General features: G+C 48.2%; 1 protein-coding gene across 1 annotated transcript in view; it reads right to left on the bottom strand.

Annotated features, from left to right (window-relative positions):
* TENM4 (teneurin transmembrane protein 4) overlaps positions 1 to 26,007 on the bottom strand; it is a 660,554-nt gene that overhangs the window by 190,148 nt on the left and 444,399 nt on the right. Inside the window, 3 exon segments of the mRNA XM_087821630.1 lie at positions 9,895 to 10,130; positions 11,344 to 11,442; positions 21,663 to 21,918. Coding sequence (XP_087677756.1) covers positions 9,895 to 10,130; positions 11,344 to 11,442; positions 21,663 to 21,918 — 591 coding nt within the window.

Here is a 26,007-nt window from a genome sequence, read left to right as displayed (position 1 = left end):
TACTGAACACCCACTGTGGGCCACCCTCGGACTGGACCCTTGGCAGATGTTCTCTCACTTAAGGCTCAAAATGCCTCTCAGATATTAACTGACATTCTACCAATGAGGAAACAGAGACTCAGAGAGATGCCAACACCCGTGTGAGCCGGGGCGGGAATGCAGGTCTTACTCTGCCTAAAGTCTGTGCTTCTGTTATCCAGCTGTACTGGTGCCTTAAAGGATGGAGCCGTTTCGCTGTGGTTTTGTTGTTTTACTGTCAGGTGTAGAAAAAATATATCGTTTTCACAGCCCTCTCCCCTCCTCCCACGCCCCTCCCCTCCCTCCCCTCCCTCTCTCCTCTGTGCATTGGAGGGAGCTCACTCGGCTTCCTCACCTCTGTCCAAGCCCGCAGCCCTTAGCCGGCCGGGGCTGCACCCCCCGCCTCTCCACCAGCCAGGTATTTACAACAGGCATCAGGGAGAACGGTCTTGCTCTTTTTCTGCATTTAAGTGCAATTAAATTATTTTATTTTCCAGTAATTAGTCTGGACTTAAAAGAAGGACTTGGGGACAAATCCTTTCCAAGGATGATGGAAATCTATAAAATCGATTCCTTTTCCACACTCCTGGGTGAAGCTGTGGAGCAAGCACCTGGGACCCAGAGCCAAACACTGAGACCCAGAGCCAAACACTGGCAGGACGGCGGGGAAAGTGGACACGTGGCTGGGGGCCCTGGAATTCAGTCCTACCCTTCTGAGGAGCCACTAGCAGTGAGTAATGAGCTTTAAGCTGTCCACACCTTGTGACCCAGGAATACTGCACTGGGAAGCACCCTCCCCAAAGCAACTGAAAGAAGAAAACAGGGCAGGAGTCACGGAGATGTTCACAGAGTGCTATCTGTGATAGCAAACAGCTGGAAACAGCAGGAATTCAATGAGTATGGCACAAATATGGCAGAGCTATTACTCTTGTCAAGAATGAGAAGTGCGTCAATTCTTAAAACTGTTTATACGAACAAACAGTCCATGAGAAAGACAGAAGAATGTAAACCTGTGAATTCACGCTGACCACGTGGAGGCTGTTGGCTGCCATCCTTCGTGGAGGTCAAGTACAGCGCACACAAAACCCCAGAATGCTTCCGTTGTTTGCCCTGATCGCTTAAACTCTGAATTATATCACAAAATTTCCTCAACAACACTCTGCTATCTTGAGTTTCAAGGTTATGGTAGGTAACACCTGAGTTTGGATCCAGTAAATGAATCACTGCTTTACTGACACCTCTCGAAAATAGCACCTAAGACTACGGAGACCGGGGATAGGCGAGTATGTGCCAGACACTGCGAGCAAGGAGAGAGGGCGACCACAAAGAGGCGTAAGGGAGCTTTTGGGGGGATGGACGTGTTCTGTGTTTTGATCGTGGTGATGGTCATGCAACTGTCAGAACTCACTAGAATGGTAAACCTAAAAAGTGTTAATTTTCTGTGTGTATATTCTATCTCAATAACTCTGATTTTAAACACAGTCAGGGCCTGGTGGCTGAGTGTGGTTTGGGTCTCAATCCTAGTCTTGGGGCCCTAGGATTGCAGTCAGAGCTCTAACATTGCCAGAGAAAGGAATTATAAAGAGTAGGGATCCCGATGTCGTCCACTTGTCCTCCAGATCCACTCTACCTTTCTCTGCCCTGCTCTGTGCCCCACGGGGCTGGCCCACAGGGCCTCGATCAATGGGTTCCCTTGGGCTCTGGCTTCCAGTTGGATTCAATGGGAGATGAGAGGGTAGGAAGAGAGTGAGGTCTGCTAGCTGCAGAATTTTCTTTCCTGCTGAGCTGAAACGTGTTGAATGATTTACTCCTTTTGGCTAGTTTTCTGTTTGTATGTTTACTCCTGTTTTAGACATGAGGAAAGGCATCTTAAGGAGATTAAGTCCTTGCCCGGGTGGCACAGTTAGTAATGGCAGAAGGACCAAAGAGACAAGATCCATTTGGCTACACAGTCTGGGCACATAGCCCTCGCTCCTCTCTTTCCAGACACAAGAAGCCCACTCCGTGCAGGTGGCTTTCTTGCTAGAGCAATCTTCTCCCCGGGACCCTAAATCTGCCTTCCTGTCATTGTCACCCTGTGGGCCTGGGTCTGCCCCCTCCTCCACATGGCAGTTCAGACAATTGTGAAGGGCCCTGCTGGTCTCCTCCGGTCCTCCTTTTCGGAGTTGGAGGATATTCATCTGGGGTCTGTTAGAAAGCGAACAATCTCTATATATCTTGCTATTAGCAATTCCCAGAGAGCAGCATGAAGGAATCAATCTCGGAGAGAAGGCTTTAATACAGGATCCTGTATCTTTATCACTCCCTCCTCCTCCTAAAAGATCAAGTTCAATCATCTCCATTTCCCATTCTTTGGGCTATAAAGCTAAATCTATGGCTTCTATCCAAAAGGCACGATGTGAAGTCGAACAGAAAAGAGAGAAAATGAGCTTATTGCTCACTAATAACACCCAGGCCCAAAGTGCAACAGGCCTGTGCTTATGAAGCAAACAGCATCTGGGATCCTGATATTGCAAGAGCTGAACCAGATGGGGATAATGCGGGGAGGAAGGGGGGGTACAATTGCCCTGGCCTCTATTCCCAACCCTTTCTCTAGTCATCTCGTGGCCATTTCACATGGACCTGAGCCCCAGGACATAAAATGCACACTTCTGCCACCATGCTTTTGGCGATGCTGTTCTTCTGCCTAGAAAATCCTTGGCAGGTTTAACAGTCTTGCAAGGTCTTTTCATTCAACCAAGTCTCACCGAGCACAGCTAGCTTGTGCCCAGCTTTGTGCAAGGAACCAAATATGCAGCAGAGGGGAAGACATGGGGAGCTAGGGGAGTAAGCAGCGCCACCCCTAAAGGGAAGGGAAACTAATATCTCTTCTAACTGGATTGCTGCCATGCTGAGTCCAGTTTGCATGGTGAAATGTCAGAGATCTTGAGAGCCTGCACAAGTCTATGCAAGTCACACCTGCTGCCCAAGTCCACGGCAATCAAACTGGGTGATCCAGGCTCTTCTAGACCAGAAACTGCAGTAATTTTCAAACAAGCAATGCTCTCTAATAACTGTCTTTTGAAAAGCAGCAGTTAAGCTGAGCAACATTTTCAGTAATAAATTAAATGATCACCACTTCAAGCAAGGGTTCTGATTTTATTTTTTCAATCCACAATCAGCTGCTGGTGGAGGTGAAAAAATATGACCTGATTTGAACAAAGAATCTCTTATTGCTATTGAACTATGTTCCACTGTGGCTACCCAGAGGCTGCTGTGGCCCACATGTGTGACTCTACCCCAATGTCTTGGTTCAGTGCCCTGTAGGCGGAGCAGCGTAGACCAGGAAGGCCCAAGCAGATTGTCTAGTCCCACCACATCCTGGGTTGAGATTACTGAGCTCCAAGAAGGGGTAACAGTCTCCCCAGGCCACCAGCAAGGGAAAGCATTTTTGTCAAGTGACCTGTGTTTTTTCTTTTTTCTTTCTTTTTTTTAAATTCTCATCCGAGGATATTTTTTCCATTGCTTTTCGGAGAGAGTGGAAGGGGAAGAGCGAGCTAGCGAGACATCGATTTGAGAAAGACATCGATTGGTTGCCTCTTGCACCCTTCCTGACCTGGCCTGGGGATGGAGCCTGCAACTAAGGCATGTGCCCGTGGCCAGAATCGAACCTGGGACACTTCAGTCCTCGGGCCAGCGCTCTACCCACTGAGCCAAACCTGCGAGGCCGTGATCTGTGTTTTTTCAACATGATCTCATTTCATCTTTCATGAGGCACAACGGCCTCCTGAAAGGACTATTGTTCTTCCCATTTTGCAGATAAAGAAACCAAAGGTCAGAAGGGTTACTGGGGTTTCCACCACATGGGTCAGACTTGAACCCTATCTTCTCTTCTGATCAGAATACTGTGCTGCCTTAGAGAAATCATGGAGAACGGCGCCCCTGCCCTGGACCTATGATAGAAGAAATAGCATCCTAGGCTACTCTCGTGTCTCCATTTAAATGTAAAGCCGTTCCTGGGTTTTTGTATCACTAACAAGCCTTTTCGTCTCCTATTCTGGAGGCCTATCTGGCAGGACAGGCTCTTGAAGAGTCCTCACGATATTAATCCCCAGCTCTTCTGCGGCACTCGGTGTCTGATTTTTACACAGACGTTTAGGACGCAAGGGGAGCTGTCTGTGTTATCTGGATAGAGGCAACTGTCACTGAAGCAAAAATCAACTTTTGTCCTAGTTAAAGAAATGATGTGAGGCAATGATTCTTCTTGCGGCTGCTTCCCTGGAACAGCGAGACATCCCTAACAAATGTCTTTTGACAGGTCCCCCCGGTTGTTCTGTCAGCTGCCCTTGTGACTAACACAGGCTGGGAAGCCCGCAGGCGCTGCAAGGAGACAAGGCTGGTCCAAGGTCTTGATCGAGACTTACTAATACTCTTTTACATGTGATGCTAATAGTACTAATAATGCTATTAATAATAATAGTATCTAACTCATATTGAATCCTTACTCTGCACCAGGCAGTAGGCTAGGTCTTTAATGCAAATTACCTTACTGGAACTTCTCAACAACCCTGGGAAGTACCCATTCATTATCCTCATTTTACAGATGTGTAAACTGAGGCTGAGAGAGGTTACACAAACTTTCCTAAGGTCACAGAGCTTGTAAGCAGCAGAGCCTAATTTCAGAATCCAGGTTCTCAACCATGAGGCTACTCTCAGTTTCCTCTCCTGTAGAATGGTGCTAATCATTCCAGCCACACCCATTATGAGAACTATAAGGGAGCCGGGCCAGCGTGGCTCAGAGGTTGAGCATTGACCTAGGATCCAGGAGATCACAGTTCGATTCCTGGTCAGAGCACAAGCCCAGGTTTCGGGCTCCATCCCCAGTGGGGGGCATGCAGAAGGCAGCAGATCAATGACTCTCTCATCATTGATGTTTCTACTTCTCTCTCTCTGCCTCTCCCTTCCTCTCTCTGAAATCAATAAAGATATATTTAAAAAAAAAAGAACCATAAGGGAAGTGGAAACTGAGGCTCAGAGAAGTTAAGTAACTTGCTCAAATTTGCACAGTCAGCAAGTGACAGGGCCGGGGCCTGAAGTGGGGTCTTTTGTTCAAGCCCAGAATCTACAGTGTAGTGGCTGCAAGTGCAGCCTCTGAAATCCTCTATCGTTTATTAGTATTGTGACCCTGGCAAGCTGTTCACTTCTCTGAGCTTTAGTTTCCTCTTCTAGAAAATACAGAAAACAATACCTATCTCTCGGAACTCCTGTGAGTGTTCAGAGAGACGGTACATGAAATGGGTTTGGACCAAAGCTTGGGACATAGTAAAAATTCAAAACACTAAGTGAAGATGGGAAAGTTATAGCATAAAGCTTAAGATGGTGAGCTCAAAAAACAAAGTATTTTAAAAGCATCAGCTCAAAGCCTTAGTGATGAGGGTTGGTTGGGTCACAGTCCTGCCGTTTACCATGTGACAGTGGGAGAGTTACTTAAGCTCACTGGGTCTCAGTGACCTCATCCGTAAGTTGGAGATAACAACTCACAGGGCTGCTGGAAAATTTCAATGAGAAAACACAAGCAAAGTGCTTAGAACAGAGAAGGGCAGGTGAATAACACAAAATCAAAGCTTCCTGCTCTTCTTATTAATGTTTAGAAGTGACCCCTGTTGTTTTTACTACTCTATACCACACTGCCTTTTGTTTTAAAAAAACAATTATATTATACAAAATAAAGCATTGTTGCCATGACAGTGCAAGCTTCATGGTTTACTTTATCACTAATCCTCCCTGGATAGGATTCTCTCTCCATGTTGTTCTGCACACAGATTTATTTTCTTCAGAAAAGAAAAGGCAGAGTATTGAAATGGAGACTAAAAAATACATGGAAACCTTCATGGGGAGAATAGGGCAATAAAGCAAGGAGCTCATCCTCCATGGCTGTCTCTCTGAATGGGCATCCTTTGGAGACAGAAATGCACATCATCTCTCTGAAGAGATCCCCAGGCTTGAGGGGTGCTTCCTAGATTCTCACCCCAGGCCAGACCAGCCAAGAAAGGGGAGGGGAGTTGGCCCGGAGGTAAGGCCCAGGCCCTGCAGCCTTTGTGGCTGCTAAGTGCTGACTCCAATCCCTCTATCTTCCTATGAAAATAACTGCAAATGTCTCTGCAAGTAAAAGGTCACCGTTTGCTTGTTTCCCAAGAGACTTTCCACTAAAAACTGCATGTCAAATGGGGCTGTCGGGCTTCCACCCCGATATGGCAGCCCGAGAGGACTCTGGGGAAAGAACAGCTCTTTCCCGCCCTCCCTTTCCTCCTCCCCCTCTGCTGGGGAGGTGATGCAATTCTTATCTCGAACTTGATAGGATGTAGAAAATAATTACAAATGAAAAGGTTATTCATAATTTTTAAATGAGTTAATTAGTAAACCCAGTCAGACTCACTCATTACGGTAATTAATAATTGATTATACTTGAAATTAAACACAATTTTTCATCAAAAATCTAATTAAATATCTGTGCTTTAGCCTGTTGATTAGATTGGTTGGCCTGCTGGAAAAAGAGTCTTTGTTAAGGATATTTATGCTCAGCTGAGACAATTAATTTGATTTTTAATAATTGATAGTCCCTTACAAGTTAGTCATCACAGTCTCTGATTATGGCCGAGCAACAAGCTGCTCATCCCTCACCCCCAGCAGCTGGAGGAGATCAAGCACCAAGGTGGCCACCCCGGGCCCTGGGAGAAAGCTAGGGGTGACCTCCCACCTGCAATGCTTTCATCTGTGATAACTTATCCCACCCTCACAGATGTCTTTCTTCGGTAATGGGTCCTGCCTATTTCCTAGATGAGGAAATCTGCGCTCTAAAAGACAAGTTGCTCAAGGACAAGTAGTGGCCAGGGAGCAGAGCTGGGAGTGGAATCCACAGGCTGCATGTGAGCTGAGGCTCCATGTAATGAAGGAAACACCCCGGACTTGCCTCTCTGATATGGATACGGAACCTAGAGTCCAGTCTTAATGTTTCTACACAGAGAGAGTTTTATCAGAAAGATTATTTATTCCTGTCACGGAGACATGATCAATGGACTGACCACTCAAAACTTGAGACACAAATTCTAGTCAATTGGCCTCAGATCTCCCTCCTTTCCACCCACATTGCCACCGTCTTAGTTGAAGCCCTCAGCTTCTCTAGACTCGTTCACTGCAACAGGGCCTGTCCTTCCCTCCTCTACCCTAATCTTTCTAAAATAAACTCTGACTGTCCTGCCACTTCTTAACATTCTCCAATGGCTCCCCGCTGCCTGCCCAGTAAGGCCCTTTAATTAACCTGGCCTCCAACATGATCTTCAGAGTCTGACCAAACTCTCCCGCAGTGACTCCGACACCCCTCAAGGGCCTGAAACACAGAAAATGCCTTTGCCATCACGTTGTCCTCTTTCGAGTCTGAAACCTCCCTCAGGTTAAAATACCCCTCCACATGTCTATTTACGGTTAGCTCTGGCTTAAAGATTCAGCCAAAACATCATCTTCCCCAGGAAGCCCCCCACCTTCCCAGAGGGGCTGGGTATTCCCACAGCCGAGCTGCCTGTCACTGCCAGCGCAGGTCTCCTTTTCTAAGCTGTGAACTCAAGGGTACAGACCGTGTCTTTAGCCCTAACACTTAGACTGTGCCCCTGGCTCAAAGCAGGTATCCCGTATGGTTTACTGAACGAAAAATAAAAATCACAGAATCATAGATTCAAAGACTATCAAAGTTGGAAGGAAAAGTAACAGTCATCCAGTAAAAACCCCCAGTCAGTGCTTGAATCTTACTCTTACTACATGGTCATCAAGCTCCATTTGCACCCTTCCTATGACAGGGAGCTCACTACCTCCAACAGTAGTTCCTATTGTTAGATAGCTGATGATTGACTATATATTTTTTATTAAATGGGAAAGGAAGAAGCCCATAGGATGGAAACAGAAGGAAGCTTGTTTAAACATGTGAAGATTTATTCTTTCTCCCTGAGCCAGGGTGCGCAGTATAAACCTTAAGGCTTCAATGTAAAACAAGTCTATACATAGCAAACCACTTGACTCCTGATGAAGTGACACTGCTTGTTCAAAAGTCTACTCATTGAGGAAATAGAAGATGTCAGTCAAAAGCAAGAGTTGTGCTAGTGGTTTGTGGGGACACAGTACTGGTGGTGCCAGAAGAAACTTTCATGCTGGGTGACAGTTCTTGGAACCCCACGACCCTCACCTGTAACCCATCTAAGACTATCAATCAGGTACACCTCTCCCAGAGTCTGTTTGCTCCCTTTACCCAATGACCCATAGCAGGGATGGCAAATACCTGGTATGTCATTAATATTCTTCACTCCTGTGACCATGACAGATATTCTTCATCAATCATAGAGACTCTTTCCCATCGAGTCTGAATATAGCCTCAGGATCCTTCTCAACACAGCTTTCCAGGCAGCAATAACTAATCCATCATATAGAAGAGATGAAACATGTATGCCACCTTGGCCTTGGAGCCACAAAATTCTCTAAGTCAGTCTTCACAAGGGAAAAGGGACCTGGCATATAAAAGGAGGCTTTTTATAGCTCGAGATACTTAAGGAGACTGCCTTGTTTATAGGACTATCATCTTCCTGATTACCTGTTATTATGACATTCAAGAATCCTGAGAGGGAAGTGGCTTTACAGCTCATATCCCCCAACCCCCGAATCCCTTCTGCACACCCCGAACAAGTCGGGGCCCGCGCTCTCTGAATCATTCCTGATGACAGCACTTACCACCTCTCCAGAGAGCCCTTTGTTCGTCCAAAACGCCCTCACGTGTTACAGAGTCCTTTCACAAAGGGCGGCACTGTCCTCCTCTGGCCAGTTAGTTCATTGCTACTTACTGGGCTTCCGCTGAACAAATCCCCTTTGCTGACAAAACCATTTCAGAATTCCTGAGCACGGGTTCAAGGCCTTCTCAAGCTGGCCTGACCTACTTTAAGTCTTGGAATTATAGAATGTGAAGGTTGGAAAAGACCGAGGGTGAAGCCAACCCTGTGGGGTGCCTTTACTAACAGGCTGATTTACGTTGGAAGCAGCAGGCTCTACACAATGCCCTCGGAGCTCTTCTGATTAATATCTTCCCTGGGAACACACCAAAGAGAGGGGTCCGAGGCAGGAAACCAGACTGTGTTAGAAATATATCAGAAGAGCATGCAGTGGGAGGCATCCTATGTAGCAAGGCGATGGCCGGGAGTGTCTTACACCACGGAGGGGCCCTGGGGTCAGGTAGGAAGGCCCGTCAGTGCTGCCCCGGGCTCTGCGCGGCCCTCAGCCAGCTCTGACTGCTCACTGTTAACCCTGGGCTCCTAACGATGGATTCATTCTGGACCTTGGCTTCCACAGCACCCTCAGACCACACTGCCAGACTCTCAGCTTCAGACACGCTTTCCTGGCTTGAGGTTCACACCGTTCAAACTGTGGCAGTTTCCCTCCAACCCCAGGGCCCCCAACCTCCTTCCTGCTACATGGTGCCAACAGGAGGAGCCTGCTCCGTGTCCGGCCTCTCCAACTTGTTTCATTTGTAGTGACTCCAATTTATGACACACATGCCACAGATTATCACCTCACGTGCCAGTCTTAGTGAGTGCTTATGCTTAATGCTAGGCATCCAACACATTAAAGAGAAGATGCTAAACTCAATTCCTGGGATATGTGCAGAGAGGGGGAAAAGAGGGCCTCGAGGAGTGGACCTCAGTAGCTTTGGGGTACAGGCCGGCCCAGAGCTCCAGAGATACTCGGCTCCCGCTGCACGCTGTGACTGCCACGCTGGGAGGGCCCTTCGGTGCGCACAGGTCTTGGCCGCCGCCCTCTGGGCCAAGGGGAATCAAGGGAAGCTGGGGCGGGGGACGTGCTTACCCACGAAGTACGCCAGCAGGATGACTAGCGTGGCCGAGATGACGATGGCGCTCAGGGCTGTGCACTTCCAGTTACAGTACTTGGAGGGCTTCTTGAGGTTGAAGGCTGGCCGGGAAAAGGTGCTGCGAGGCAGGGGCCGGGGCGGAGGGGAGTACACTGTGCTGGAAGTCAGAGGGTACCCCGGGGATGTGGTGCAGAAGAGTGGGGAGGTGCCTCCCGGCTTGAAGAGGAAGTGCCTGTGGACGGAGAGAAGCCAGAGGGCGTCAGGGTCGCCTCTCCCCAGGGACCCAGGTCAACCTGCAGGGCAGAGACAGTGGAAGAAGCATGCAGAGGAGCCTGAAGAGAGAGAGAATCAGCACAGAGGAGACAGGGGCAGGAAGAAGGAGAGTCATGTTCCAGAGCACAGAGCAGGGCATATGAACACGTTCCCATGGAACACGGATGGGACAGCCCTACCAAGGGGAAAACCGCCCAGGCCACGGCACAAGGTGTCACCGACTCCACAGGAGGCTGGGTGTTGGGGTCCGTTTCCTGGGAAGGGATGGGGCTGGAAATGCTGATTCTTGGGGAATAAACTAGCTGTTCTCCAAAACCACACTGCAGTAACTTGGAAAGTGTCTAAGGTTCTGTTCTGTCCCCTGGAGATAATGAAACCTAAAATTTTCCTCCACGCTCCAAAACCTACTTTGCCGGTGTATCTCGGGGAAGGAATGGAGCACCGTTCTTTTGAAAGGGGGCTTTGGAAGCGTGAGAACCAAGAAATCGCCACTAAGTTCTGCCACGGTCAAGAGTCCCCGAGTGACTGTTTCACAGCCAACGGCAGCAAATGCCTCTGAAGCGCTCTACTCCGAAGCCAGGCTGCTGCCCACAGACAGGCAACTGCATCCTGCAGCCCAGCTGCAGTCTCAAGGGCAGCGTGGTGCGGGCCAAGCACATGGTTGTGGCCAAACCGGGTATCGGGAAATCCTCCACGGCTTGGCTTTAACCATGGCCGTGGGAGGACTTGTACACGGCCTGGGGAATGGGGTGCACTGGTTGCAGTGCATCCCCCCGAGTCTTAGGGTCAAGGGTAAATCTTAGGGGTAATCTTACACTCTGCTACGGTGCAAGATGCCTCAGGCCACAGAATTCACACTCAGGGCTGAACACATATAAATACAGGGCCTGTGCTGCATAAAAATTGCTACATGAGATGGCTTTCAAAATGGCAGAGGCAGCCAATGAGATGCCAGGAGCTGCATATTAACAAGACTGCTGTTAATATGCTGGGGGACAGGGTATTCCAAGGAGAAACTCTTGCGATTTGAGCGTGGACTTGGGAGAGGGCATGCAACGTGGCATTATCACCTCCCCCAGGAGATCACAGGGAAAGGTCTCGGGGTCCGCATGCAAGTGCAGGAGCGCGGGGAGAGCACACACAGAGAGGGAGAGCATGGGGATGTCACCTACCCGTCACTGTAAGCCCCATCATGGCGGGAGGCGCTGAGAATGTCCATCTCAATGAGGTTGTCCTGCAATGTCCCTAGGAATGGCTGCTTGCCTAGGTTTCTACGCACACATGGAGACATGAATGAAGCAATGAGTCATGCATCGATGAAGGGGGATAGTAGAGAAACACACAAAGTGGCTGTCTGGTGCAGCTGTGCGTGAGACCAGCGGGGCAGTTGCCAGGCAATGGGTCTGTGTGCAAGCTGCATGTGCAAGGGTCTGCCTGGCACAGAGCATCCAGAGGGAGCATTCTTTGTACAAACCAGAATGGCTGGCTGCTGTGTGCATCAAATCACAGCTCTCACTGACGAAGACTGATTATGTCTCAGGCACTGAGCATGTTACATCCATTTATCTCTAATCTTCAAAATAGACTGTGCAAGGAAGGCAGTATTATCCCCATTCTACAGATGAGGAAACTGAGAGGTGGAGAGGTAACAGGATTTGCCAGGCGTACCACGCTTACCAGCTTGCAAGGTTTGAGGCAGGAGTCTCAGCTCAGGTATATCTGGTTCCAAAGCCCGTGCTTTCCCCTCTACCTGGTATTGCCTACTTCAGCATAAACAATAGCTACAGACACTCATGTTGCCAGTCCCAAAAAAAGGAAGACAAGCATTTTGGGCCATTTTCTTCCAAAGCAGTGGTTCTCAAACTTGAGCACTTGGAGAACTGTGCGTCACTGAGGGCCACCCTGAGTGTTTCAGTCAGCAGGTGGGAGTGGGGCCTGAGAACCTGTGTTTCTTATAAGCCCCCAAGCTGATGCTGACAATATTTGGAGTGTCCTGATCCTTTAGCCGCGCAGGGACCTGGATGATGACTGATTGGTGAAAATGGCACCCCACTGAAGACCAGGTGAGGGACTCTTTTGTCCCCCTGAGTGCACTGAAGGCAGCACAGCATTTTGTGACTTTATCTGTTTCAAACACAGAATGAAGACAGACACACTAGGCCTTTTTGGTCTCAACCACGCCTGCTAAGTGGCATCATTCACACTTGAGTGCCCTGGATCCTGTTTTATATTTCCAGGGCTGCTGCCACCTCACCTGAAAGCCCTAGAGCGAATGATTTCGAACAAGCCAGTGGCGGCATCCACTGGTGGCGGAATCAGCCTGTTGCACGCAGACAAGGGAAGGACTGACTTACAGAAAGCTGACTTTTGGGTCCAGCCCTGTCATGTGCCTTTTTTCTGACTTTGACCAGGTCTTAAGAACCAGAAAACCCAAAATCAAGTCCCTCTCCTGCCACTTTCTTGCTGTGTTTCTTTCTGTAAAAACTTTAAATATCTATTTTTAATCATTACCTGCAGATATATTTTATTGATTTTAGCGAGGGAGGAAGGGAGAGAGGGAGAGAGAGAAAGGGAGAAAGAGAGAAAGGGAGAGAGAAACATCAATTAGTTGCCTCTCGTACATGCCCCAAGTGGCGACCGAACCCACAACCTAGGGATGTGCCCTGACTGGGAATGGAACCTGCAACCTTCTTTGGTGTACGGGATGACGCTCAACCAACTGAGCCGCCCGGCCGGGCTCTGTAAAGGCTTTAACTTCTTACTGTGTACTTCCTTCATTTGTAAGATGGAGATAACAATAATTCTAAACTTACAAAGTTGCTACAGGAACAACTGAGTAACTCTGGAGGAAGTTTTAAGGGCTAAACAAATACTGTAGAAATACTAAGGCTAACTATAGAGCTACTACCTATCCTACACCTACCGTGTACTGTTCACTGTTCTGGGGCTCTGCAACTATCATCTAACGTCAATCTTACTCCCCACAACAACCCTACAAAGTCAGTGCCGTCGTCTTTGCTTTGTAGGCCGGCAAGGCTAAGGCTGTCACAGAGCAAGCAGCAGAGCCAGGACGGAACCTCGGTGCGTCGGACCTGAGCTGGGGCCTCTCTGCTCGTAACCCTGTGCCACTGGCCAGCCTCACAGGCCCAAGCGAGGAGGGGCTGTAAGTAGCCTCAAAGTGCCACCGCATCAACATTCCCAGGGACAGCGAGAGCACAAGGCAACACTGTGTTGTAGCCGGGGCCACTAGTACTGCCATGGTGGAGGGGACCTCCCCCTTCCAGGGAGTCCTGAGGTTTGTCTGGCAGGCTGTTCTATGGTGTTCAGGGACCTGGGGCCTCCCACAGTGACTAGGAGAAACCGAGGGGTGTGGAAGTCACTCAGGGTGGCCTCATTTCTGCCACCAGGGAGGCAGCCTCATGGCACGTTGAGAGGCACGTAGGCCCTGGGGTCAGACAGGTCTCAGCTCCATCACTCACTGGCCCTCAGGCAGGTGAGTTGGTCTCGGATCTCAGCGAGCATGAATAAACTGGGATGATCCCTCTCCTTAGAGAAGCTAAGGCGTAATTTGGATCATGCCACTTCTCTGCTCTCAATCCTCCAAGGCTCCACAAGAGTAAAACCATAGGCCTTACCAGGGCCCACAAGGTCTTGCAATATCTGACCCCCGGCTACCTCTCCAAGTTCATTTTCTGTGCTACGCGTGCGCCAGCTTCCTTGCTGTTACTGCAGCAAGCTAAGCCTTTGCTGCCATTCGCCTGGATCACCTTCCCCCAGACTCTGCCTGGATCATTCCCTCCCTTCCCACCCTAACTATAATAGCCCCCACCCTCCTCTTCCCCTGCACCCCCTGGCCACTTGCACTGTGATAGTTTTCCTCACAGGACCAGTCACACACCGCATATATATGCCTATTGTGTTTATTTTTCCTAATGCAATTTAAGTTGCATGAGGATAGAAATCGTATCTGCCTTGTTCCCTGACCGTGTGCCCAGTCTGGAAGAGTGCCTGGACCATGGCAGCAGGCACTCAATAAATATTCGCTGGAAACTGAGACTGATGGGGTAGAAAAGGGAAGTGCTCTTGGCATATCGCAGGCATGCAGTTGGTATCTGATCGAGAGTAGCCCAGGTGATATATTATTATTTCCTCCATTCCCTGCATTTCAGGAGGGAATTTTCAGTCTTCCTACAGTCCACATGCCGAGTGTGAGCAGGCCCTCACTGCCCCTGCCCAGGGGCCCAGGCCGAGCTCCGGCTGCCTCCCTGGGGCCCGAGGCTGGCTGCATGGCGTGTCCCAGCGCACATCTGGAGTCCCGCCTGCATCACTATGCTAGGACTATGCTTTCAGTGACTCAAACCTATACCTTAAAAGCCATCAGAAACAAACAAATATGTCCAGAGAAAAAAAGACATAAAGGATAAAGATCAAAATGTTAACAGTGGGGATTTTGTAGTGTCTGAATCAAGAGTGATTTTTATTTTACTTTTAGATTTTAAAAAGAAACAGTTATTTAAAAAAGAGAGAGAACAATTATTTTAAAAGTACAGGTGTATTAGGACAAGGGAAGAGGCAGTGCAACAGAACAAGGGGTCCTGGAGGCTGAGTACAAGGTTCCTGAAAGAGCTCCCACACTTAGGCTAACTTGGGGGACAGGAGGACTTGCTGAAAACACCTCCAATGCATGATGCTAACCAGCACCTTGAAATAACCTTATTTAGAACGTAGTTCTAGGTCAGATTACTAGCCTCATTTGATTGATGATGGAATTGAGGCCCAGAGAGACACATGTCCTGCTCCCATATACACAGCCAAACAGTGGCAGAGCTGAAACTAAAACGTAGGTGTCCTGACTCCCCATTTAAGGCCCCCCACTAAATTTCCTGTCCACCACCCACCCCGAACACTCTGGGTATCCAGTTCTGGAAAACAGAAGTTACGAGGATTTCCTGGTGGGGACCCTAAGTTGCTAAGCCCTCCTTGGACCACAGCCTTGCATGGTCTCCAGCGCACTGCTGCTGTAAGTCAGGCATGGACACCGGATTCATTTCACCCTCACATTGGTGGGTGTTGTTAGGTCATTATACAGGTATGGAAACTGAGGCCCAGATAGGTTAAGTGACTGACCCAGGTCATATGGTAATGACAAAAGGTAGGTGGGACTCAAACCCAGATCTCGCTGACCTCGAGGTCCCAAGCTGCCTCTCAGGAAAGACTTCCTGTGTACTTGGAGGGGGACCAGCAGCCAGTGCTGTTCTGCTCTTGGAGGTTTTCTTAGAGTAGGGAGGGGACTGGCTCCACTTTAAGCCTAAAGGGAGGGCTTGGCCCTGAATTGCCAGAGGGGGGTTTCTAGTTGCATTTCTCTTGACCAGTACAGGCCGAGCTCACCTCCCAAGGGCAGAACAAATAGCTTTTGGGAAGGAAGTGGCCAGGAAGTTGCAGTGGCCAGTTCTCTACTATGGCCCCGTTCAACAACCCATCTTCTCACAAGGAGCCTGCTGTCCTGGGCTGTGTTTCGCCCACAAAGCCCTGGGACAGCCACCCATAGAGCAGGACAGGTAGGGGTCATACCCCACATTCTGTACCTGAGACCCCCAAAGTGTGCAGGGTATCAGCGACTCAGCTAAGACCACGCAAAGACAGTTGAACAAATGAAAGAACAAAGAAACAAGAAAGGAAGTGCACCTTCCAGGCCATAGTGATCCTTTTGAAAGGCCAATTCTGTAACATCACTCTCCTCTTTAAAAAGAGGTTGGTAACTACTCATCCCCACTTCTACCACTCTCGGGCCCCAGGCGCACAGGAAAAGTAACCTCTTTTTCATGTAACTCAAAGCCCTCCATTACTTATCCCCACGTACTCTCATCTCCATGAGGTCTCCTGTGCTCCCACTTCACTCAACACTCAGTCATCTCTTCAAAACACTAAGCTCCCTCTTGGCTCTGTGTCTTTGCACCACTGTCCCTCATCTCAGAATGCCTTTTCCCCCTGTAAATTCCTCCGAATGCATGCCCAAGAAGCTAACTTTCACGATTAGGTGGCGCCGGACAGCGGGTAGGTGCATGGATTCTGGTGCTCCCCGGCCTGGTTATAGATCCCGGCCCTGCCACTTACTGATTGGCTGTGGTTACTTAGGCAAGGTACTTAGCCTTTCTGTGCTTCAGATTCTCCATCTCCAAAGCGGGAGTGATAGTAAGACTGCCTACTTGTGCAGGAAAGAGTAAAGACGGAGGTCCTGACCACTGTCCTTTCAAAGGCCTGCATATAAAGTTGGCCTTTGGCTGGTATCTAGACTCTGAGGTTTCAAGAAGGTTCCTGCCATTAACTGATAAGAGGGGCTGACTCGCTGTGCCTATGCTATCTGTACAAACAATTCGGTTTATGCTATGCTGAACACATGCTTTCCTCCTGTGAGTCTGGAATTTGGGTACTTGCCAGGCAGGAGATGCCTATGTGACCAGCCCCAGTGAAAATCCTGGGCATGGAATCTCTAATGAGCTTCCTTGTTTGAAAGTTCAGTAGGGCACCCAGAAGGGCTCTATGAGTGTTTGTTATGATTGCTGATGCCCAAGCAGAGGGAGCCACACCCTCCTTTCAGCCCCTAATACTCCCCCCCCCCCGTCAGAGCATTATCCAGAGAGTGTCTTCATTCATTCACTTGTGGGTCTGACTCCCTCACTGGACTATGAACTTCTTAGATGGTTTATGTGTCTTATGCATGTCTGTGACTGAATCACCAAATGGCAGGATAACTGTCCATCCCAACGCCTTGCAATACTCAGAGGTTGGCCTGGTCCACCAGAAGTTCCTTTGTGCCAGTCTGGGAACCATACCAGGGCTGCATTGGAGACCACTAGGATGGCCTCCCATCCCTGAGGGTGGGCAGGGCTGTTCCTCAAACTGAGTGTGACCCTTAAATGGGCCCCAAGCTCCCAAACCAGGCCTGAACTCAGATGAGCTAGAGCCGAGGTCTGGCAACCTTCTGCTCTGGCTTTTCTTCATCCGACAGGAGCCTGACGGGTTATTAATCAGGTAGTCCCTGCGAAATCAATTAAGTGTCTGCTGCTGCAGAGTGTGAAGGAAGTGGGTCAGGGTTTAGGGACCCTGAACACATGGCTTCCACCAGAATGGACTACAGATGCACCTGCAGGGCTTAAAGAAACATCTGACCCCAGCTCTAGGGAGCACTGGTAGGCCTGGTCTCCTCCCTTGAGCACACAGTTACTCTCGGGGGAGTGCCACAGTCACAGAGGGAGTGGAGAAAGGCATGGGTTAACCAAGTTCTCCCTCTCCTTTGTCCTTCTGCTAGCCTTTCTTTTCCTGCCAGCATGAAATCAAAATCCCTTCTGGTCATCCTCCCAGCTGTGATAGTATTTTCTCAGCTATTTATTTTAGTCTCTCAACAGAGACTCAATTTGACAATTAGGGAAAGGCCTGTGACTGTTTCTCTGGCACTGGCAGGCTCTCTATTCTGGTGGGGCTTGGCAAAGCTCTTTAGGACAACTATCTCCAATAGGCCCTGCTCTCTTGGGCACCTCACCTCTGTTCAGGCCGTGCTTCTCCGGCCCTCCCTTTTTCCCTTTCTCCCTCCCAGCTCCACCTGGGGACTTCTGCTTGCCTTCAACTCTCAGTCAAACAACACCAGGTCTACTGGGAAGTCTTCCCTTTGTTCCACTCAGGTCTCAGGTGGGTATATGTATTCATTCCTTTGTTCCACCATTCATTCATTTCACCCGTGTATTAATATTTATCAAGCACCCACCAGGATGCAAGCCCTCTGTTGTGTGCTGGGGGTCCCGAGGCTATTAAAACATATTCTCCTTGATTACCTCTATCACAGCACTTATCCACTGCAAGAGTCTGTCTCTAAAATACCTTACCTGTTAGGCACACAGTAGGCATTCAGTGAATATTTACTGAAAAATAAAGCACTACATAATAAACAGCTGAGCACTGACTGTGTGCTAAAACATTTTCAGACACTGCCTTATGTATTGGCTACAGCAGCCTTATGAAGCATGATAGTACCCTGGGTTAAAAGTGCCTAAAAATTCTTGGGCACTTCTCCCTCTGAGGAGTGAGGTCTGTTGTCCCTGTCCTTGAAGCTGGCTGGCCTATGACTGCTTTGACCAACAGAATATGGCCTAGCTTTAGAAGGATCAATGGCTTCTGTCTCAGTGCCATGGAGCCCCGAGCCACTGAGTATAAAGTACAACCCCTTGCTGGAAAGACTGTGTGGAGAGGCCCCGAGACCATATTAGAGGGAGAGGAGTCCCACCAAGCCCAGCTTTCCAGCTCTTTCCCAAGGTGTCGCGTCAGGCATGTGAGTGAAGCCATCTAGAATCCTCCAGACTAGCCCGGCCGACTGCTAAATACCACTGCTTGACCTCAGTGGATACACATGCAGCAGAAAACTAGACAGGCTGAGCGCTTCCTGACATCCTGACTCTCACTGTGACGTATAATCAACTGGTGGTTTTTTTAAGCCACTAAGTTTTGGGGTAGTTTTTCATGTAGCAATAGACAATCAGCTAAGGAAGTTACTAATATTTTGTCCCTTTTTTAGGGGAAAAATTTAAGGTCTAGGTTCACAGCTAGGGAGCACTGGGGTAGGAGTTTGAGTATAGGATGTGTCTGACCCTAAAACCTGGGCTTTGGACAACTTGCTACCGTGAGTAAACCAGTTATGTCCTCAGAACATCAGGGCCAAACCTACTTCTCCAAAGTCGAGAAGAGGTACAACCTACTGTTTCCTCTCAGCTCCTCTAGTGAGTAGGGGCTCAATAAATATTTTTGAGTGATTTTTTCTTCACTGTGTTGACATGGGAAGCAGACACATATGAGAAAAAAAAAGGGGAATCATTTTTAGAGTATGTCTTTAATGCCAGACACTGTGCTGTGTGCTTCTCACATATTTCATCTATTTCCTCTCAACATGAGAGACATGCATTCTTATCCCAATTTACAGATGGGCAAATCAAGGTTCAGGGATGTTAAGGAACTTGCCCAGCTAGTAAGTGTTAAAGCCAAGATAGGAATCCAGGTCCATCTGACTCTAAAGCCCATCCTCTACCTACCTCACCAAGCTGGTCAAAATTACTTGTGATTCTATCTGCCAGACTTGACATTGATCCCTCTTGAACTGCACCCTGTTGGTTTTGTACCATCAACTAGTGAAAGTCAGTATTAAGATCCAGAATTCTGATTGTGTTATCCATGATATTAGGTACCTCTCCCAGTTTTAGGCCTTCTTTAGAGGCACAGAACCCAGGTCACAGAGGAAGTCTATCTCAAACATTTCATCTGGGTTTCAAGGATAAGTAGGGCTTTGCTAGACTAAGAAGTGAAGAGGAGGGCAACGCAGGCAGAGCCTTGTGCAAGAGCATGTGCAAAGGCACTGAGGCATGAAGGGGATGAGGAATCAGGGGAAGGCTAATCTATATGCATATATATACACTTACATACACATCATATTTTGAATATTATATATAAAATTATGGTACGCTTAGGTATGATATATATAAAATGGTGTACATGAGTATATGACTGCAGGTTAACAATGGTTATCATTTGGTGGTAGATCTGAGTGATTTTCTTTTCTTGCTTATTTCCATTTCCTAACTCTTCTACAGAACATTTATTACTTGGGTAATAAAATATAAGAAAAAAAGAATCAAAGTTCCATATGGTTGGAACAATGGTTGTGGGAGGGTAGAGGGTCAGAAAGGGAGGTGTGGACTGGCTGATGAGGCAAGAGAGGTAAGCTGGGGCCACCTTCCCCTCTCAAACCAACTTCCCATCAGGAAAACGTCCTTGCTGCTTGTCTTCATCTTCCATTCCCTTTAAAAACCTGGAGAACCACCTACTTTGATCCTAAGTGATAAAAATGAACATCTAAGCAAAGGGAGTGGCTACCTTGTTCCATGCAGAGAATTAGAACCATTGATTATTTGCTGGCTTCTTTCAGCCACATGCACTCATTCAATAAGCACGTTGGAAATAATAGAGATCTGATTAAGCTACTTTGGATGGGATGACATGTAATTATCCAACTCAGTCACTGATGAGAGCAAAGGAGGCACACAGGGAAAAGTCACACATAATTTTAAAGGCTGTCAACACAAAACAATATTAATTAAGAGACTAGAGGTGGGGCAGTTTGCTTTTGGAAAAAAGATTTTACAGGAGTAAAGTGGCGCAAAAGGATGTTGATTTTCTTTCACTGGACCCCATAGGCTCAGTGTGCAAAAGTCATAGTCATGTGCCAGGCAGAGTCAGATGGGTACACTTTCCAGTATAGAACAATTTCCCTTCCTTAACTGTGGAATGATTTTGCCCTTTCAAAATAAGGAGCAGGGGTTTGAGATAACAGGATCTCTGTTCCCCACTACTTTGAGAAATAGGATAGAAGATTAAGAGGTTCCAATTGTTCCAGCCTGGGACGCTTCATCTCCAGTTTACAGAAAGCAGGGAGAGGTCAGGTCCCCCAAAGTCCACAGTGCTTATCTCAGAGGGGTAGGCATATGGGTAAATCTAATTTTGATCTTTATATCTCTGCATTTTATCCAGTGAGTTTTATTGTCTTTATAATCATAAATAAATTTTAATTTTGGAAAAACAGTGGCTAATCAGAGCTACAGAACTGAAACTGACAGGAGTCCCCGAATTGCAGGAAGCATTCCGCAAGGTTGGAAGAAGAGAGAGGTGGCGGGTCCAGGCCAGGAGAGACCTGGAGACGGTCGCTGGGGTCTAGGAGAATAGCAGTGCACACGGAGTCAGGCAACCTGCGTTCCAACCTTAGCTGTACATCAGCTGCCTCTGTAACCCAGGCTGGTCACTGACCCTCTCTGGCTCTCAGCTTCCGAGGCTCCCAAATGGGATCATGATAACAGTTCCCCCTTTATAAGGTTGTGAGAGTTACATCATATCACAGAACGAAAGCCCCTGTAACCAAAAGTAGATGTGTCAATGCTAGGGATAATTAGAGCTCTGCGTATAAAGGGGATAGGCCCCCCGAAGAGGAGAGTCAGGGGAGGGAACAGAGGAGGGGAGAGAGCACCCACCACAGGCCAGGCAGGCCCCGGACCAGGCACAGGGGGACCAAGTCAGCAGGGAAGGGAGGAAGTGCGGGCCCAACCACTGACTCAGAGCCTGAGCCTGCCACGTACCTGTGCTGGATACCTTCCCACACATCAGCGTCACCTACTTTTACAACAGCCCTCTCAGCCAGCAGCACCCCGCTGTCGAGACAAGGGAAGTAAGGCCCAGAGGGGTTTAGCAGCTTGACCAAGGTCACACCTGTAGTAAGCGGCAGGCCCCCTGGACCTGGGGGCTGTCTGATTCTCAAGACCATGTTCTTTTTGCCCCACTTCCATCCCAGGGGCCTTCCCTCTGGCAGCCAGCAAGCCGCATCCCTAAGCCATATCCCTGACCCCAGCTTTCCGAGCCCTGGGGTCCCGGCCGCCCGCCGCAGCCCTCCCGCGGCTGGTACCTGGTCTCCAGCGGGATGTTGCTGTTGAGCAGCCAGTTGTCCTGGGCGTGGCTCGGCTCCTGCGCGCCGCCGGCGGGGGCCTCTCCAGAGAGCGAGGGGTCCGTGGGGGCCGGGCTGGGGTTGCTCCTCGGAGTGAAGTTGCCCCGGTTCAGGGAGTTAATGGAGGCCGCGTGGTGCTGGTTGGGGGTGTGGGCGTGCGAGAGCGGCGGCGGCGGCGTCCGGAGCCGCGCGTGGTTCTGCAGGCCGCCCGCGGGATCTAGGGCACAAACACGCGCGGTCAGGGGCCAGCGCGCCGCACGGCCACCGCTCCAGGCGAGGCCCGCGCGGGGACGGCTGCTGGACAGCCCAGGGCCCTGGCAAATCACACCTATTCCAAACGCATGCAATAGACGTTTACGCAACAGGTATTCATTGAGCACCTACTATTCTAGGTGCTGGGGATGCATCAAGGAAGAAAGCAGACAAAAGGGCTGTCCCCACTGAGCTTAAATTCTGGCAAGAGAGACAATAAACAAGATGAAAGAAAAGACTGCCCTCCCTTGTCATCAACCGCACATTGTTTCTTTGATACACTTTTGGAGCGGTGGTTTTCAAAGTGTGGTCTGGGTCCAGCAGCTTCAACATCACCGGAGAATTCCTTAGAAATGAAAATTCTTGGGCCCTGCCCTGGACTTACTGAATCAGGAACCCTTGGGTGGGGCCCAGCAATCTGACTTCACAAACTCTCCAGTTGACTTTGATGGATGCTAAAATTTGAGAACCACTAATTATATCCAGCAAAGGAAACAAACAAGGTAAAATATATAGTTTACTGAGATGGTGATAAATGAGAGAACACATAAAGCCAGGAAGGGGCTTAAGGCCTGTATATGTGGGGGAAATGGTGAAATTTTAGACAGACTAGTTAAATTGTATTCTATGTAGCCAGTGATGGACTCAGGAAGAAGGTGAATTTTGAGTAAAGGGAGTAAGCCTAATGAAAAAGTCACCTGACGTATATTAAAAACCATCATTAACATGAATTGAGCACTTACTTACTATGTGCCAGGCACTATTCAGAGCCATTTACATATTTAAAATCAGCTAATCCTCACAACCCAATACAGGGCAGGTACTGTTTTTATCCCAATTTTACAGATGAGGGAATCAAGATATTTTATTTATTCTCTTCAACTACTCAATAGATATTATCACCAAATTTATAGATGACTAACTTAGAGCAGGTAAGTAAAGTGCCCAAGGGCATATGGCTAAGTAGATATTCTTTAAAAAGACAAAGTTTCTAGTGATGCCACAAGTGAGGCCAGTCCTGGAGGGAAATCTTAACTATCAGCCACCTAAGCTATGCTCACAGAAAGCCTAACCTTTGGAAACTGAGGATATTATGGAGGTGAAGAAGTCAGGAAACTAATTTTATTCTAGATTCTGCCACTTGTTAACCACAGGACTGTTGCTATGCACTGCATGTCTGTGTCCCCCCAGTATTCATATGTTGAAGCCCCAATCCTGAATGTGATGGTGTTTGGCACTGGGGTCTTTGGGAAGTAATAGGATTTAGATCAGAACATAAGGGTGGAGTCCTCATGATGAGATTAGTGCCCTTATAAGAAGGGACGTGAGTTAGCTCTCTCTCCCCAACACGTGAGGATATAGCAAAAAGGCAGCTGTCTCCAAACTAGGAAGAGGGCCCCACCAGACACAGAATCTACCTGCACCTTGACTTTAGAGTTCCCACACTCCAGACTGTGAGAAGTGAGTGTTTGTTGTTTAAACCACCCAGTGTAAGGAACTATGTCATAGCAGCCCATGCTAAGACAGAAACTGGTACTGAGAGGTGGGATGGTACTATGACAAATATCTAAAAATGTGGAAGCAGTTTTGGAATTGGTTAATGGGTTAAGTCTGGAAGAGTTTTGAGACGCATGCTAGAAAAAGCTTATGTTGCCATAAAGGGACTATTAAAGGAAATTCTGGTGAGAGCTCAGAAAAAAAGAGGAGAGCTACAGAAAAGGCTTCTATCTTTTTGGAGAATACATAAATATTTATGTACAAAATATTCGTAGAAATATGTACATTAAGGGCAATTCTAATGAGGTCTCAGACAGAAATGAGGATCATTTTTTAGACAATGGAGAAAAGGTGATCCTTTTCATAAAGTGGCAAAAAACTTGACTGAACTGTGTTTATGTGCTAGTATTTTGTAGAAGGTAGAAATTGTGAGCAATGAAATTAGATATTTAGCCGAGGAGACTTCTAAGCCAAGTATGGAAGGAGTGGGACATTAATATGGGTGGAAACCATGGACCTACACAGATATCCAGAAGGAATACTGCTCATCTGAACTGAAGGGAATGGAGATGGAATGAAGGACAGCTGTTGGGCTTCTTGGACAGATTTTACAGGACAGATCGATAAAGTTATTAGGCTGCAAACTGGCACTATTCTTCAAAAAGAGTAAAGCCTAGCCTGATGGTGATTTGGAGATCATCAGGGCCATTGCCTGGGTTTCAACAGGCCTAAGACTAAGACAATTTGTCACTTAACCTCTCTGAGCTTCAGTTTTCTCATCTGTAAAATGGGGATGAGGTTATTTAAGGGGATTCAGAGCTACAGTGATATCAAATGAGGCAATCGATGGAAAGGAAATATTTCTGAAGTTCACAGTTTACAAAGTATTCCTTTTCATTAGTTCCCCATGAGAATCCTGCATTTCATAGAGCAGCCTGAGAGTCAGTGAGTACGGGACCCAGATCAAGGTGCTTGTGGTAACCCAAAGGCTGTGCTCTTCCTCTGCCTCGGAGACAGCTTTCTGGAAACCATCAAGCTCAGTGAAGTGTGAGGCACTATCACTGTTATGGCTAATTTTAGTGGAAGATGCATCACTCTTTGTTTTTTAGATAACCCAATCTTTTATGTTAATGAGCTATAAAGCAAGTCTGGTGGTGGTGGGAAGGGCAGGTGCAGGAAAACATAAAGAAACAAACCCATCTGAGCAATCACTTCCTTTGTACAAACTGCTACCTTCAGGATAAGGCCCTCACAGGGTCTACCAAGTCCTTCAGAATTTGATCCACACCTGTCATTCCAGCCTCCCTCACCAGCGACACTTTCCATAGAGGACCAGAGATGTGCTGAGGCAGCTCAGTGGCTGAAACCTCAGCTCCAATGAGGACGGAGCCCAGGAAGGCCACAGAATGTGGTTGGTACTCTCCAAGGATGTGCCATGCTGTGGTCCTGGACAAAAAGGGAGCCCTCAGGGTACCCCTTGATGGGAAGGGAGAGAACCTGGGAGCCAGAGGAACAGGCAGAGGGGCCCACTCAGAGAACAGACAGAAGGCGGGCCAGGCAGAAGGTGGGAATATGCAGGGTCATTTGTTTTGTCTAGTTGTCCTCAGGCAGCACTTTAATGGAGGCATTTGGAACCTGGGACAGAAGCCAGCAGCAGAAGTGACCTCCTGGGATGACTGAGTGTCCCCTTACCCTTGGCCCTTCAGGCCGCTGGCTGCAGTCCAGTGCACCAGAGCAGGTAGAGGGCCTGGATCACTACTTTCCAATGGTTATCAGAGGCCAGCAGACAAGAGTGATCTAGTCCTTGCTCCTGGCCCCTCACCAGGAGTCAACCTCCTCATGACATTTTACCTGATTGATAGTCATAGCTGCCGCCATAGATTTGAGCACCTACTATGTATACTTTCACAGCCTTAACTTTTCTAATGCTCACGACACCCCCTAGGGGGCAATATTATTATCATTCCCATTTTATATATGAAGAAGCTGAGGTTTACAAAACTAGCGAGTGGTCCTTACTAATCCAGAGCCTGAATCCTGTCTACCAAATCATGGTGCCTTTGCATAAAACTCAGTCTCTGCCCAACTGTCTTAGTCTAGGACCAAAGGCAGGAAAAGACCCTCAGCGCAGACAGCAAGCATCTGAGGTCTGGTTCAGGACTGGGTTGTCTGCAAGCCTACAGACATCTGCTTTGTGACTAAGTGGAAATGCCAGGTTCTGGCTTGATAACTACTTGGAAGCCCTGCCAAGAGTCTTGAAATAATGGATTTTTAACTGTAAGACCACTGGTCACAGATCTAAAACTCAAACTTCGAAAAGGAAATTCTCTTATGGGGACAAGAAACATCCTGGTCCAAATCCTCTCTATTTTTTTGAAGCCCAGCTCAACTGCCACCCCCTCCAGAAAGCTTTCCTTGACTTACCCTCCCTAATGTTCTCTTTTCTTCCCTTGAATGCTGACAGCTGGTCACCTGGCTCGTTCACCTTTTCCTTGTCCCCTAGAGCTCGCTTACTCTGGGGGGTGTAAAAAGTCCCATCCCCTCTGTGCTGGTGATC

The sequence above is a fragment of the Miniopterus natalensis genome, chromosome 11, assembly GCF_054644295.1.
Source record: "Miniopterus natalensis isolate mMinNat1 chromosome 11, mMinNat1.hap1, whole genome shotgun sequence".
NCBI classification, from domain to species: Eukaryota; Metazoa; Chordata; class Mammalia; order Chiroptera; family Miniopteridae; genus Miniopterus; species Miniopterus natalensis.
The sequence above is the reverse complement of the archived record's forward strand: the minus strand, read 5'-3'. Positions and strand labels throughout refer to the sequence as shown.